The sequence below is a fragment of the Oryctolagus cuniculus genome, chromosome 15 (genome assembly GCF_964237555.1).
Source record: "Oryctolagus cuniculus chromosome 15, mOryCun1.1, whole genome shotgun sequence".
Classification (NCBI taxonomy): Eukaryota; Metazoa; Chordata; class Mammalia; order Lagomorpha; family Leporidae; genus Oryctolagus; species Oryctolagus cuniculus.
The window spans coordinates 6,696,393-6,713,073 of record NC_091446.1 but is presented as its reverse complement, the minus strand read 5'-3'; the positions used below and the strand labels follow the sequence as shown (position 1 = coordinate 6,713,073).

The following is a 16,681-nucleotide window of genomic DNA, read 5'->3' as shown; positions in this document are numbered from 1 at the left end:
TCCCCTGCGCGCAGGGAGGATGATGGCGGCTCGCGCATGTCTTGCCAGCACCTGAATCCCAGCCTCCAGAACCTGATCTCTGGTATCTAATTATGGCACACTGAGCTGATAAGAACGGAGAACTTTAAATTTCAGCTGCTGAATACCTGGTTTTACAGAGAGAACTGAAGACCCAAGAAAGAAAGTGACTTGCCCAGGTCCAACAGTCTTCTCCAAAACTGGTGTTTGGGTTTAAGCCTACCCCTTTTATTTTTTAATTAAATAACACACAGACACACACATACACATTGCCCAAAGCTTTTGAAAAACAGTGACCAGAGGGGCCGGCACTGTGGCGTAGCAGGTTAATGCCCTGGCCTAAAGCACCGGCATCCCATATGGGCACCGGTTCGAGTCCTGGCTGCTCCACTTGCGATCCAGCTCTCTATGGCCTGGGAAAGCAGTGGAAGATGGCCCAAGTCCCTGGGCCCCTGCGCTCGCGTAGGAGACCCGGAGGAAGCTCCTGGCTCCTGGCGTCTTCACCCTTTTAATCTAATTACTTTTTAATTAAAAAACCACAATAACTGACACTTCCAACTACAGAGCCAGCAGAATTGTGTCCTGTCATGGACAAGCTACATTATCCGTTATTTAACCCAATTGTCTTCACAGAATCTCCCTTCTAGGTCTGCTGAGCTTACAGAGCAGACACATAGCTCAGACATGCATGCCTTGCCTCTGACTGCTTCTCGAAAATCGACAAATATTACTGTCATTCAATGTGACAGTCAAAAGGCAGTTTCACCGAAACACAAACAGCCCTCAAAGGTTCTACTTGTAAATAACACAAGATGTGGTTTTCACTCACAATTTCAGGCCTTTCTTCCAAAGCTTGCATACAGCTCTCTAATTCAGCCCAGTACATGTGATTAAACAACATATCAGACCCCAAGTAGGCTTCTTACTGAAAACACGGAAGGAAAATCTAATTATCAGTGCAGCCAAATTTATCTCGTTCCCAAAATCAACAGAGTAGGGGCTAGACGCTGCCCCAGAAAAGCAGGCGGATATGCAGCATAAACCGCTCTTTCCTCCACTCTTCCTCTCCCCCTCCCTGCAGCTCAGACAGAGTTCCATGGCTGGAAATTATCCTAACATTTTTTCATCTTAGCATGTTTTTCAGTCAGGATGTACTAAAATTAGATGGGAACAAAGGACTGACATTTTCATATGAGCAGAGGGGTTAGAAGGCAAATGGGAACTGGCACACCCACACTCTCCTGCAGTCAGCCTCTTCCTCCCCAGAAGCCAACTGCAGGCCAAGTACAACTGCTCCCAGCCTGCCGGTCTGCACTCCTCACGGCCTGGATGATGAACTCCTTATCTGCACACACGTTAATGAACACTGACACAGTTCAGAGTCCCTTTATTCTACCAGAGCATTCTTTCATTTCTTTCTTTCTTTTTTTTTTTTTTTTTTTTTTTTTTTTTTGACAGGCAGAGTGGACAGTGAGAGAGAGAGACAGAGAGAAAGGTCTTCCTTTGCCGTTGGTTCACCCTCCAATGGCCACCGCGGCCGGCGCGCTGCAGCCGGCGCACCGCGCTGATCCGATGGCAGGAGCCAGGAGCCAGGTGCTTTTCCTGGTCTCCCATGGGGTGCAGGGCCCAAGCACCTGGGTCATCCTCCTCTGCACTCCCTGGCCACAGCAGAGGGCTGGCCTGGAAGAGGGGCAACCGGGACAGAATCCGGCGCCCCGACCGGGACTAGAACCCGGTGTGCCGGCGCCGCTAGGCGGAGGATTAGCCTAGTGAGCCGCGGCGCCGGCCTCTTTCATTTCTTTCTAAGCTACTCTGCTACCATCCAGGATATGCTAATTGCTAGATCATGTGCAAATGTTTACATATTTGGGAAAACAGATGGATCAGATTCTCTTAAGAAGCTTCTGGATAAGCATGCACAATAAAGATCACTAAGAAACTGATTTGCTGATGAAAGAATAACAACACATGTGTAAAACTTAAATATGATCATTTCTTCTGAAAAGTAAAAAAAATGCAGATTTTGGTTTTATTCTATCTTCCTTTAATAAGCTAGGCAAGTAATTTGCAAATATTTTAAAGCACAACAACTGGTCTCTTGTTCCAAGTCTTTCTTAAGAACAATATCAGCATGACAAACACACATTCTGCCAGCCTACACACCCATTTTTGAAGTTCTCCATAAAAGCAGGATATTGATGGATGGAAGTCTTGAGAATTATTCCTAATTTTTTAATTTGGTTTCCCTGGGCCTAAACTACAGGTCCTTGCAGTGACAGCCAACATTCAGCTAGAGAAGCCCTTTTAATCATCGGTCTAACACAGTGTGCGGCAGAGATTTTCAAAACTCAGTAAATACTGACTCAGGCTCTTTTTTTTTTTCTTCCCTTTTTTTCACTTTTTTTTTCCAGGTTACTGGAGCCCATCTTGACGTCTAAGCTGGAAATGAATGATCTTTCAACAACACTCCAGGGATTTTGCTAAGGTCATATTCAATCATTCATTAGGCTTCTTACCCATTGCTTTTCAGAGTTCCATTGTGGAGCTGGTTTTATTCAGCATTTATGTAGCCTGTAGGCCTGAGTATTTGTCTGCTTAATGTTGAGTTTCATTTCTATGCACCTAAAACATGAATCCTTCAATTGACCAAAGAATTTCAAACTATTCTTTTACTTTTCTAACAAACTGCATGGTGTGTATGAAGAATAAATTAGCATTAATTTTCTTCCATTAACTGTTAATAAAGCATGCTCATGTACTCCCCCTTCTTCTAAGGACATCTCTGTTTGCCTGCCTTATGGAAAGAAATGATGAGAATTTCCTAATTTTTCCCACTATGCAACCATCTTTCTACTTGGTGCACTGCTCAGCCTCCCACAGTCAGGCTCTCGGTCACAGGCAGCCCTTTCCCAGTGGAGTGTATTAGACAAGACTCCCTTCAAAGCCCAGCAGTAATTCCCACTGAAGAGGGAAATCAGCTGAAGAGGTTACCACATGGAACTCAGGACACTTGGTCTCTTGCTCTCAAAACAGAGGACTATCTCTGGAGCACACAGATGCTAGCTCACAAAGCCAAAAACAGTGCTCAACACCCAGGTCCCTCCCATAAAGACAAACTGTTCACATTTGTACTATCTCATTGTAGGCCAGCAGACAAAAAGACAAGCACACAGACAGACAGCCACACACACACACACACACACACACACACACAGTATAATTATTTAAGAGAACATAAACTGAAATGGAAAGCATGTGAACATGGGTGGAGATACTCTATTTCTCTACATAGTAATTTAAGGTAAATTATTTCAAGTACATGAGAAACTTAGTAACTTCAGTTTCTTAACAATTCAGGTTTCTGTTAAATCCTGGATGAATGTGAATCATAAAGTACTGCATTACAATATCACAGAAATTTTAAAAGCACAGTATTCATTAAAAACCTAAGTCTTCTGTATATGTTTAGCTCCGTTTTCAAAATAAACAGATTACATGCATATCAGCGAAGAAGAAAAGCAAGCTCGTTGCTACTACAATAGAATAAAAAATCATGCAAGGACAGTTTGTACTGACTTTAAAATGCTTTAGTCAAGCTGCCAAGAGTGGTGTCAGGTTTGATTCTCACACATAAATGCCAGTCCCAAAAAGCAACTCTAACTGTGCACCTGGCTTAAAACAAAATGTTCTGAAAACCTTCTATTTGTTAATTGGTGTAACCGCCCATTCAGGCCTCAATTCCCTTTGGACTTGCATACGCACTTCCTGCACACACAAGTGGCCTGTTATGCAGCAATAACATCATAATGAAAAGCAACAATTCTGTGCAGGCTCCACTGAGAAATCTCGTTTGCATTTCAAACAAGTTTCCTCAAAATAAGTGTCTTTTGATTAAATAAAACTACAATTCCAACTTTTTATCCACAGAAAACAGCATTTACTACATAACTTACTATATAATTATGATTTAACAATACCGAGTTTAATAATAATGTATTTAAAATTTGTCTCAGTAACTTGGGGACATTCACTGGCCTGGTTTTTTAACAGTTTGATATTATTTGAAATTAATTTCTTGTTAGCATTTTTGGACCTTTCATTTGTTCGGATGTCAGTCCCCAAGAGGCTGGCGTCCAGCAGGATTAAAGTGATAAGGGGCTGACCTTATCAACAGCTCGGAGATAAAAACAAAATGCCTTTCCCTCTGCAAATGGAGCAAACCCCACATGGAACTCAAGGAGCTGCCCAACAAAGACTCACTCCAAGCTTCCTGCGAACTGAAAATGCTGTTGTCCAGTCACACACAAAGCCCATGTTGTTGGATTCATGCTTTAAAATCGCATACAGTTCACACTCCAAATTCTGAAAGACTACTTATCTATTATTACATTGGACATGAAAGACTGCTAATGTTAAACCAGCAGCAAGACCAGATCTCCTCAAGAAATTATAAAACTGCATGCTTCTTTGGCTTAAGATTCCTCATCTTGAAAAAACAACATAATATATTTTTAAAGTTTAAATTGTACATATTCTGAAATAATTTCCCACTTTTTACATGTTGAAAACAAGACTTATTCAGAAAATATGATTTTTGTTCAAAGTCCATGTAAACATCTTCAGCTACCTTGTGGAAGGCATACAGTGATCTTAATGACTAATGCTGATCTACATCAAAGACTCACCCCTCCCTCACCACAATCCCTAAAAAGGAAAAAAGGGGATGTCAAACTAGACTTAATACTGGAGCAACATTTGCCAAATAAACAAAAATTGCTATATTTGTAACTCAATGGGTCCCCAAAGCTGCAAATCAAACACCTAGATAACATTTTAAAAACCCATATTAATACAAAGTGGCCTTAAGTATTGTAATATACCCTATCTCTTCAAAAACATTAATATATAAACTGTTTTCCTTGCTATCTACAACATCTTTTGTCCTTATATCTCTGAGATTTGCATAACTTATACTGACCACCCTTGCACAGAAGATGACAAACTCAGTTCTGAGAGAGGCAAGCTTAAGAGCTCGAGAGTCCACAGAACAACCCTATAACCCGTTGTCGGTGATCGACACCAACCAGGAGCGACAGAGCTGTTAGAAGTAATTGCCCAACATTTCTCACTGAATTTTCATACACACTTTATCAGTCCTAGCTCTCAATTGAACTGGACAAGCTACAAAGGCAGAGATTCAGCAGCTGGGAGGCAGAACACATGAGAGCCAGACCCACCCAGTTAGGAACCTTGGCTCCAGCCTATACTTGTCCTTCGACCTCACAGAACGACTCTCAACTGCAGTTTTCTTACACATATAAGCAAGAATAAGCAATACATACATCATGTAGATACTACAAAATAACAATAACTTAAGAAAGTATTTAAAAAGACCATTCAGGTAAGTTTCAACAAGTTAATAATTACAAGGAGTCTTCAAAAAAAGTTTGTGGAAAATGCATATTATGGAAAACCCTATGTTGGCCAGCGCCGCGGCTCAATAGGCTAATCCTCCACCTAGCGGCACTGGCACACTGGGTTCTAGTCCCGGTCGGGGCGCCGGATTCTGTCCCGGTTGCCCCTCTTCCAGGCCAGCTCTCTGCTGTGGCCCGGGAGTGCAGTGGAGGATGGTCCAAGTCCTCGGGCCCTGCACCCCATGGGAGACCAGGAGAAGCACCTGGCTCCTGCCATCGGATCAGCGTGGTGCGCTGGCTGCAGCGCGCCAGCCGTGGCGGCCATTGGAGGGTGAACCAATGGCAAAAGGAAGACTTTTCTCTCTGTCTCTCACTATCCACTCTGCCTGTCAAAAAAAAAAAAAAAAAAAAAAAAAAAAAAACCCTATGTGTGGATTTCAAAATTTTTGCACTGGGGCTGGCACGGTGGTATAGCGGGTAAAGCCGCAGTCTGCAGCACCACCACCCCAGATGGATAAGGATTCGAGTCCTGGCAGCTCCACTCCAGATCCAACTCTGCATTAATGTCCCTGGGAAAGCAGTGGAAGAGGGCTGAAGTGCTTGGGCCCCAGCACTCACGTGGGAGACAGGGAAGAAGCTCCTGGCTTCTGACAAGCCCAGATCCAGCAGAGGCAGCCATTTGGGGAGTGAACCAGCAGATGGGAGATCTCTCTATATCTAACTCACCCTTTCAAATAAATAAATCTTAAAAAAATTTTTTTCACAAATCTTTTTGTTCCATTTTTTCACAAACTTGGTGACGTCCTTTCATATAACATAGTGCTAGCAAATAATATCCCTAAGTCCTCTTCTTTCCTCTTACCTGCTTATCCATCAGCGTGTAGAAGACTCATCAGTTAGAAAATACAGGCTCAATAAATAATTCTTTATCAATCAATATACTGCTCTGATTTTGTTGGATTATATAGATGAAGACCAGGGGGTTTTCCCAGCTATTAAGTAATTTTAAAAACAATCTCTATTCAATACAAAATACTATTTCTTATTATGTTTCATAAACATTCAAGTAAAATACCAAAAAAGTTGTTTCACTTATTATTCTGTTTCTGAAATAGTTTGATCAAATCTTCATAGCTAACCACAGTCAATTCAATTTTACCAAAGCATAAAAATCAAGAATACATGCTTTTTGTAAATTCATTTACTATTTTAAAGTTTTAAACTTTAGCAATTACAGAAAATTTTTTTATCAAGTAAAATATTTACAAATACAAAAGAAAATTAAAAACTATTCTTGATCTCTAAAGACCAATCACTTACATGATCATGGATTTTTTTTTTTTTAACCAACTGATTGTATCTACTCAACATGTGCATCACTGGTACTTACTAAGCCTTTATTTATACTTTCATGCTCTGTATCAGGTTTGCTTTGCTGTGTAGCTTCTTAAAAAGCTACCTGAATCTGTTCGTGGAAAAGTCTCAGGATTTTTGGAAAACCAATGCTGCTACACTGTTTCCAGATTTGCCACCAAAGCTGAACATGGGTGTTGGCAGCTCTTCAAAAAGTTCAAATCCTGTCAGACAAAATCAAAATACTTTTATTAAAGACGGACTCCACGGTTAAGGAGAAGTTTGCGTATCTGTGTACTTTTAAACCCTTTATAAAACCAAGTGATGCCAAACTTTAATTTTTTTTTCAGTTTTACTGTGCCTGCACAACATATGTGCGTATACACCCAAAAAACACTTTAAAATGAACAGACCAGAAACAAACTGCAGAAAAGAGACTTTGCCACTCATCCAGATCCCTCCACTTCCTGTTTACCAGCTCTGCCAGCCACTTCCCCGCTAGCTTGTCTCACCACCTCGCCTGCAGAAGTAGCCGGCACGTGCTGAGTTCTTACCACATGCTGCAAACATCACCACTGTCCATTCCCACAACTTTTTCATCTTCTACTAATCAAGTTATTTAACCTTTCTGTATTAAGTATTTTCATATGCATGCTACAGATTAGTTCCAAGTAGTGGTACAGCATGTCGTGAGAACTCAGCACATGCTAGCTACTTCCTACAGACTAGGTGGTGAGCCAGGCTGCAGGGAAGCGGCTGGCAGAGCTGGTAAACAGGAGCAGGGATTGGGATCTGAGGGAAAGCCTCTTCTCTGCAATTTCTTTCTGGTCTTCTGTGTTCCTTGTTCAAAATGGAAAAGTTTACCATTTGGTATTTAAAAAATAAATAAAGGGGAAAGGTTGCTCACTAAAATGTTAACCAGGTTTCCTTCAGTGGTTGGACTGTGAGTTTGGGAAGAGTTTTTTTCCCTTGGAGTAATAGGTTTCTGCATTTCCTTCACTTCCTTGCTTTGAGCTAAAAGAACTCTTTTAAATATTAGAAAATGTATAAAAGATACATACTAGCCGGCGCCGCGGCTCAATAGGCTAATCCTCCACCTTGCGGCGCCGGCACACCGGTTTCTAGTCCCGGTTGGGGCGCCGGATTCTGTCCCGGTTGCCCCTCTTCCAGGCCAGCTCTCTGCTGTGGCCAGGGAGTGCAGTGGAGGATGGCCCAAATACTTGGGCCCTGCACTCCATGGGAGACCAGGAGAAGCACCTGGCTCCTGGCTCCTGCCATCGGATCAGCGCGGTGCGCCGGCTGCAGCAGGCGGCCATTGGAGGGTGAACCAACGGCAAAGGAAGACCTTTCTCTCTCTGTCTCTCTCTCTCACTGTCCACTCTGCCTGTCAAAAAAAAAAAAAAAAAAAAAAGATACATACTATTGTATTGTTGATTTTCTATACACATCTTATCATAAGAGATCCTCAAAAAGTTCACGGAAAATGCATTTTATTAAAAAACTCAATGTGGATTCCAAAATCTTTTGTTTTTTTGTTTTTTGTTTTTTGCACCAAAATACACGTTATAAAAATGCGTACTATGGGCCAGTGCTGTGGGTAGCAGGTTAAGTTGCTACCTGGGACCCGGGCATCTAATATGGACACCAATTTGAATCCCAGCTGCTTCACTTCTAATCCAGCTCCCTGCTAATATGCCTGGGAGTGCAGCAGAAGATAACCCAAGTCCTTGGGCCCTTACACCCATGTGGGAAACCAGAAACTCCTGGATCCTGGCTTCAGCTTCCTGACAGTTACGGCCATTTGAGGCATGAACCAGCAGATGGAGATATCTTTTTGTTTGTCTCTCCTTTCTCTAACTCTGCCTTTCACATAAATAGATAAACTTAAAAAAAAAAAAAAAAAAACCTGCATATTAGGAAGAAAAACTATGGAGCCGGTGCTGTAGTATATATATAAAAAACTTGTGGAGTCACGAGTTCATGTCCCAGCTGCTCTTCTTCTGATCCAGTTCCCTGCTAATAGTCTGAGAAAGCAGTGGAAGATGGCCCAAGTGCTTGGGCCCCTGCACCCATGTGGGAGACCTGGAAGAAGCTCCTGGCTCCGGACTGGCCCAGCTCCGGCTACTGCAGCCATTTGGGGAGACCTTTCTTGTCTCCCTCTGTCTGTAACTCTACTTCTCAAATAAATAAATAAATAAAATATTTTAAAAATCTTTAAAAAAATTTTTTAAACTATGCAGATTTCAATATTTTTTGCATTAAAGGGGAGGGGAAGGGAGGGGAGGGGAGGGGAGGGGAGGGGAGGGGAGGGGAGGGGAGGGGAGGGGAGGGGAGGGGAACCTTTTCCAAGGGACAGAACTTCAAAGAAGTTTTCTTTTCTTTTTTTTTTTTAGACACATAGACAAAACAGAGGGAGTTCCCACTGCTGGTTCACTCTTTAAATTCCTGCAAAGACCAAGCTGAAGCCAGGAGCCAGGAACACAACTACTATTTTCTAGGGTCTGCATTAGCAGGAAGCTGGAATACTAACCAGAACCAGGAATCAACAAAGGCACTCTGACCTGAGACTGGGGTATCCTAACTAGCATTTTGCTTTATTTTATTTATTTCAAAATCAGAGCTACTGAGAGAGAGTTTACATCCGCTGTTTCATTCCCCAGATGACTGCTAACGGCCAGGGATGGGTCAGAACAGAGCCAGCAGTTTCACCTGAGTCTCTCACATGGGTGCAGGGGCCCAAGGACATGGGCCATCCTCTGTTGCTTTCCCAGACACATTACAGGAAGATGGATTGGAAATGGAATAGCAGGGACTCAAACCGACACCTATATGAGATGCTGGAAGTGCAGATGGTGGATTAACCAGCTACACCCACAGCACTGGCCCACAAAATATCTTTTAAAAGGAAAAAAAAAAAAAAAAAACAGCATGCGGCCAGCACTGTGGCATAGTGGGTAAAGCCACCACCTGCAGTGCTGGCATCCCATATGGGCGCCGGTTCGAGTCCCAGCTGTTCCTCTTCCAATCCAGCTTTCTGCTATGGCCTGGGAAAGCAGTGGAAGATGGCCTAAGTCCTTGGGCCTCTGCACCCATGTGGGAGACCTGGAAGAAGCTCTTGGCTCCTGGCTTCAGAAAAGCGCAGCTCTGGCCGTTGCAGCCACCTGGGGAGTGAACCAGCGGATGGAAGACTTTCCTCTCCCTCTCCCTCTCTCTCTGCCTCTCCTCTCTGTGTAACTCTTTCAAGTAAACAAATCTTTTATAAAAAAAAAAAAAAAAAAAAAAAAAGACATATTTTAATGTGAGCCAATTTTTCAGATGTACACACATATTTTTTTCAGCAATTTTACATATGCTTAAGTATTTCAAGAGAAAATGTACCTGTCTATGTCGATTTTCCAGGACTTTTTTTTTTTTTTTTTTTTTTTAATTTAAGGCAAAAAGACAGATCTCCCATTTGGTGGTTCACATCCCAAATGCCCACAGCGGCAATGACCAAGCCAAGTCAAGGCCAGCAGCTGGGATATCAGTTCAGGTCTCCCACAGAGGTGGCAGGAACCCAGGTGCTTGAACTATCACCCACTGCCTTTGAGGGTGTGCATCAGCAGAAGGCTGGAATGGGGAACACAGCCAGGACTTGAACCCAGGCTTTCTGTAGGCACTTGAACTGCAATACTATATGCTAACACCTACACTAAATTTTTTCATTCCCTGCATTAACACTACAAAACAAGTGTATCTCAATATATAATTTACCAAAATATTAATAATGGTTATACCCTACTGATGGTTAATGAATGACTTTAATTACTTTAATCTATATGCTTATGTCTTGGAGTTATTTGTGTTTTTTAACTTTTGTATAAGGAATCCAATTACTTTTATAGTAAAATAGGTGGTAGTTATTAGTTTCTGGATTTTTAAATTTATTTTTATTTATTTAAAAAGTAGAGACAAAGACTTCCCATCTACTGGTTCATTCCGCAAGCACCTGCAACAGCCAGGGCTGGGTCAGGCCAAAGCTACAAGTCCAGAACTCCCTCTGGATCTCCCTGACAGGTGGCGAGAACCTCACTAACCGGAGCCTCCATCTGCTGCCTTCCAGGGTGCCCACTAGCAGGAGGCTGGACTCCAGGACGGAGCCAACGAATCCAAGCACTCCCATATGGCCCCATAACCACCGCCTGCCAAACACCCACTCCTCCTCGTTTTAATTAGGGAGTTACAACAAAGTGAAATTGCGGGGAGGGTGTTTGGTATGGCATGGGATGCCTGCATCTGACAGCACAGTGTCTAGATTTGAGTCCTAGCTCCACTTTCAATTTTAGTTTCCTGCTGGTCTGCACCCTCAGAGGTAGCCAGTGATGGCTCAAGGAATCCGACCCTTGCTACCCACAGCGAGGCCCTGACTGAGCTCCAAGCCCATAGCTTTGCTCTGGCACACGCCTGCTATTGAGCCCCAGCTGCGGTGGGCATTGAGGAATGAACTAGCAGATGGAAGATCTTCCTCTATCTGCCTTTCAAGTAAAAATGAAATAAATAATAAAACTAAAACTAAAACGTTAAATTAGTGCACATCAAATTAGAACATACTAGTATCTGTCAACTGATTCAGGTTAATCTTCTCCCAAACAAATGACAACACACAAAAAAATTTTTGACAGGCAGAGTGGACAGTGAGAGAGACAGACAGAGAGAAAGGTCTTCCTTTGCCATTGGTTCACCCTCCAATGGCCGCCGTGGCCGGCGCACCGCGCTGATCTGAAGCCAGGAGCCAGGTGCTTCTCTTGGTCTCCCATGGGGTGCAGGGCCCAAGGACCAGGGCAATCCTCTACTACACTCCCTGGCCACAGCAGAGAGCTAGCCTGGAAGAGGGGCAACCGGGACAGAATCTGGAGCCCCGACCAGGACTAGAACCCGGTGTGCCGGTGCCACAGGCGGAGGATTAGCCTATTGAGCCGCGGCGCCGGCCATCACAAAATGTTTATACAGATTGAGTAACCGCTATTCAAAATGCTTGGGACCACAAGTATTTCAAATTTTAGGTTTTTTTCAAATGTTGGAATATTTTCATATATATTATGAGGTATCTTGAGGATGGGACCGAAGTTGATGTTACATACAATCTTTAGACACACAGCCTGAAGGTATTTTATACAATATTTTTATTGTATGTACACTTTGACCACAACTAAACATGAGGTCAAGGTGTGGAATTTGCTATATGCAATGTCACTTCAGCGTTCAAATCGTTGGATTCTGCAGCATACTCAGTGTCATTCTGGATTCCAGGGTTTTTGGATTCGGGATATTGTAAATTCTATTTATAAACAGGATTATCAAGTGAAAAATGCAAGTTTCAAGACCTTTGTGACTATTTACTTTTCAAACAAGGGAAAAAGCAAAGAACCTTTAAAGATGGTGAGACAAGCTTCACTGTATCAAAGGGGCCATGGCATCCAAACCAAGAAGCTCTAACAAGACCTTCGGCAGTGAAGCACAGTAGTGCATTTCATTACTCTCCCGTATCTAACACTGAACACCATTTTCTAAAATGCATGGCTAAAAAAATCTTTAATTGTATACAATTATTTAACATTACCTGTTACAATATTCTGTTTATTTAAATCTGTATTTAGTTCTAAAACTGAACATAAAAAGTTTACTCAATAGGTCTCAGACGCAGACTCATTTTTCAGCATTTTATAGCAAATGAAGTCTGTTCCTCATTATCAAAGACAGACAAATATGTTTTTGTCTGCTGGTTCCATGGGTAAAAGAGAACACCTGTATTTAAAACCCAAAAAAGGAACTTGCCCTTCACACTGACACTGAGCATTTATTAAAACTGTCAAAATTCAGGAAAAATGAAAGACTACTACTATAGAGCCTTAAGAATTCTAAAAGAAACAAATTTAACATAGAATATAATAAAATGAATGCCATGAATTACAAGACAATAAACCTATAGGACTCCTGTTTTTCAGAGGCAATGGTAACTAAACCAAAAGCTCCCAATTCCACCTCAAACACTTCAGGTTTTCAGTGATACAACCTGTCAAAGTCATTGAAAGCACACAAAGGGACATGTGTTAACATCTCCCTGATTATTCCTTTAATACCAAAAGAAAACAAAATCTGAGATAAAGTATGTCACTTGGGGGCTGGCACTGTGACACAGTGGCTTAAAGCCCCCAGCCTGCAGTGCCAGCACCCATAAGGGCACTAGCTCGATTCCGGCTGCTCCACTTCCAACAAAGCTCCCTGCTAATGTGCCTGGGAAAGCAGCAGAGGATGCCCCAAGTGCTTGGGCCCCTGCACTCATGTGGGAGACCTGGAAGAAGATCCTGACTCCTGGCTTCAGATTGGCCCAGCTCCAACCATTGCAGCCATTTGGTGAGTGAACCTGTGAATGAGAGACCTCTCTCTCTCTCTCTCTACCTCTCTCTTTGTAACTCTTTCAAACAAATAAAATAAATCTTAAAAAAATAAAATAAAGTATATGTCATTTGGTCATAAATAACATTACACAGTAAAACTGCCTTCTCAAGGTGTCTGATCTCCCATTAATTTGAAATTGAGGTTCAGAATTTAACGCAGTATCATTTACTTAAAGTCCTCACTGTAGAAATTTCTCTTCTAAAAATTAATACTAATCTGAAAAGGACCCTTAGGAAAACAAGCAAATATCTAACGAGTCCCAAAATAATTTCACAGAAATGCCTGTACACTGCATAAATGAACTGGCAGATAAAATATTCCTTAAAACATTCGAAGAATAGTCTGCCAGAGAATTCAAAATACCTTGTGTACAGCTTACAGATCTTCAATTCCCACAGAATCCCCACTTAGTAGACACAGGTTACTAATTACACTTTTCTAACATGGCAAAGAAGATCCTTCCTTGGCACCCAAATCTTTAAAAAGGCACAGAATATTTATTCAAGAATTAGTGGATAGTACCTTCTGTCAATTCCCTCCATTTTGTTTCTGTGTAATGTTCAAAATAATTTTTTTATAGATACTGAAAACAAGATGATAAATTCTAAATATCTAAATGACAACTAGAGCAAGACATACAAAGTACCTGAAGATAAAAACACTCATGAAAGACTTCAAAAATCACTATCATTTGCATGACTGGAGATTTGCCAGTGAAATCAGTGCACTGGAGTCAGAAGCATTTATTTATTGATATGTGCCTTTTTTATTTTCTAAATAATAGATTATATAGCTTAAATAAAGAACCTGAATTTATAGGCTCATAAACTTTAGTACTTAACTGCCAGGATTTCTTGGAAAATTTTTAAAAAGGTCTCTGGATCTCAACCAGTGTTATTTCTCCATGCTTTGTATATACAGTTAAAAGTTATTACCAAGATCATTAACAGAGAAGAAAAGCAGGCAATTCCCACAAATAGAAAAGTAAAACACTGTAACACCAGGGGGAAAAGAACCTACTTAAATACATGAAACCTGAGGTAAGCCCATATTTAAACACCACATAGCCATTTACCTTCACTGAATTCATTTAGCAACTCTTCCTTGGTCCAATTACATGAGGTTATTAGAAAAAAGCCTTTTACTTTCAACACCCTGGAGAGAGATTTCACATATTGCTTCCTCTTCTCAATTGCATTGTCAGGATTAAGGCTTATGGCATCAAAAGTCCCTTTGTCAATACAAATTTGAAATCCAGAGAGCTTTGTGGAAAGATTCAAAAAGTCTTCTACCTATATTAGAAATCAAGGTCTGCATGAGAACAATGAACACACAAGCTTTACAGAATTCCATGAAAACATGTAAAAAGTTATAGATAAAAGGGCCCATCAGTTATGATAGCATTTTACATATAATAAACATATTTTCAACATTAAAGCAAACCTTTATGAGCCTCATTCCACGATCATTAAAGTCAAGTAGTAAGAGGAACTGATAGTGATTCCCAGACATTCCAAATCTCTACAAATTTGGAAACAAATCAAAGCCAGGTACTCAGACTCATAATACCACACATTATAGAGCTCATAAGCTGCTTTACGAAAAAGCTGTTCCTTTTGAAAAGCAGAAAATTTGATGTATTTACCAAAATGACAAAACTTACTTAGAACTCAGGTCACTGGAAGTAAGATTTTTAGCTTATGCTCTTGGCTGTGTAACCCACAGTAAACATGATGAATGAAACGTCCTTATGCTTTGAATGAGCAACTTTGTAAAACTACTAATGGATATAATGAATGGCATGAAGCTTGAGAAATTAAATGACTATTTTAAACTATAATACTTAACTTGGTAAATATAATGCATTTTAGATATTTAAAGTCGTACATAAGTATCTTGTTTTCAATAACAGTACATTTTAAGGATGTGAAATACAGATCTGCCTCAATTTTATAAAACATCCACAAATACTTGCAAATGAACCTGAACCTGAAAAGCTAGTATGGAAAATAATTAAGCAATTAGCTAATGATTATTCATAAAAATTTAATAAAGTAATTTTAAGTAGTATTTTGTCTGAGACTCTTATTGACTTAAAAATGTGAGTGTTTACTTATATTTCAGGCGAGTTTCCCTCCCTCATGTCCAAAGTACAGTATTCACTGCACTCAAAGCAAAATAATAAATACCACTCTCAAGAACTGAGAAGCTTCCTCATCCTAAATGCCTCAAAAAAGTATTCATTTATTCAACAAACATTTTGTGGACATCTGTTGTGCCAGTACTTTTTAGACAGTGGATATAACAGTAAATAAAACATTAGAGGTCCTTGCATTCAAATACACCTTTCAGCCTGTAAAGGGAGGGAGAAACAATAAATAAGCCACTGTGGTTTGCAGGTGTCCTCCAGAATTCAGTGGGGGAAAGGTAACCCCCAAAGCCATGTGTTAGTGATATCTGGAAGTGACATCTGGGGGTGACTGGGTTACGAGGGCTCTGCCCTCGAGAGTGGAGTGACGAGTTACTGAGGGCATTGCTCTGGAACAAAAGCAGGGACCTGTGGCATGCCTGGTCTGTCCCACTGCCATGTTCTGATGCAGAAGAGAGCCTTCAGCAGACGCTGACGCCATGCTCTTGGACTTGAGGCCTCCAGACCATGAGCTGAAGAAACATCTGTTCTTTATAAATTACCAGTATGTGCTATTCAATTACAGTACAGAAAACAGACTAAGAAATAAGTTCCACGGGTAATTTCAGATAAAATGCTATCAAGAGAACAAAAACAGAGTAATAAGACGCTGAGTGACTGGGAGAGAGGCATTTTGGAAAAAGTAGTCTGGAAAAGCATTTCTCAGGTGATACTGGAGCAGGGATCTGAATCATGAGAAGGAGCCCAGTGTGTTAACATCAGGGCAGAGGGTAGCAGGTGCAAAGACGACACAAGCAGCCGGCGCCGTGGCTCACTAGGCTGATCCTCCGCCTTGCGGTGCTGGCACACCAGGTTCTAGTCGCGGTCGGGGCACCGGATTCTGTCCCGGTTACCCCTCTTCCAGGCCAGCTCTCTGCTGTGGCCAGGGAGTGCAGTAGAGGATGGCCCAAGTGCTTGGGCCCTGCACCCCATGGGAGACCAGGAGAAGCACCTGGCTCCTGCCTTTGGATCAGTGCGGTGCGCCGGCCGCAGCGCGCCGGCCGACGCGGCCATTGGAGGGTGAACCAACGGAAAAGGAAGACCTTTCTCTCTGTCTCTCTCTCTCACTGTCCACTCTGTCAAAAAAAAAAAAAAAAAAAAAAAAGAGAGAGAGAGAGAGAAAAAAAAAAAAAGACGATATAGGAAGAACACGCTTGGCATGTTTCAGGAATAGAGAGCAAGCCAGGACTTCAGCACCAGAGGGAGAGGTAAAAAATGTGGGACTCCATAAGGCTGGATGCAGGGTTCAGATTCCATTCCCAGCAAGGAA

General features: G+C 41.7%; 1 protein-coding gene across 5 annotated transcripts in view; it reads right to left on the bottom strand.

Moving 5' to 3' along the window:
• The window catches only part of EEF1AKMT2 (EEF1A lysine methyltransferase 2), a 104,436-nt gene that overhangs the window by 52,526 nt on the left and 35,229 nt on the right, over positions 1–16,681 (bottom strand). For 3 of the 5 annotated variants that reach the window (XM_070057092.1, XM_002722148.5, XM_051833542.2), the window contains 2 exons: positions 14,299–14,515; positions 6,619–7,009 (listed from right to left, as the gene is read on the bottom strand). In XM_070057092.1, coding sequence (XP_069913193.1) covers positions 6,915–7,009; positions 14,299–14,515 — 312 coding nt within the window. In that variant the 3' untranslated portion in view covers positions 6,619–6,914. Of the gene's footprint in view, positions 1–6,618; positions 7,010–14,298; positions 14,516–16,681 lie in introns of those variants that run through there. The other 2 variants (XR_007914522.2, XM_051833541.2) reach the window with 2 other exon arrangements.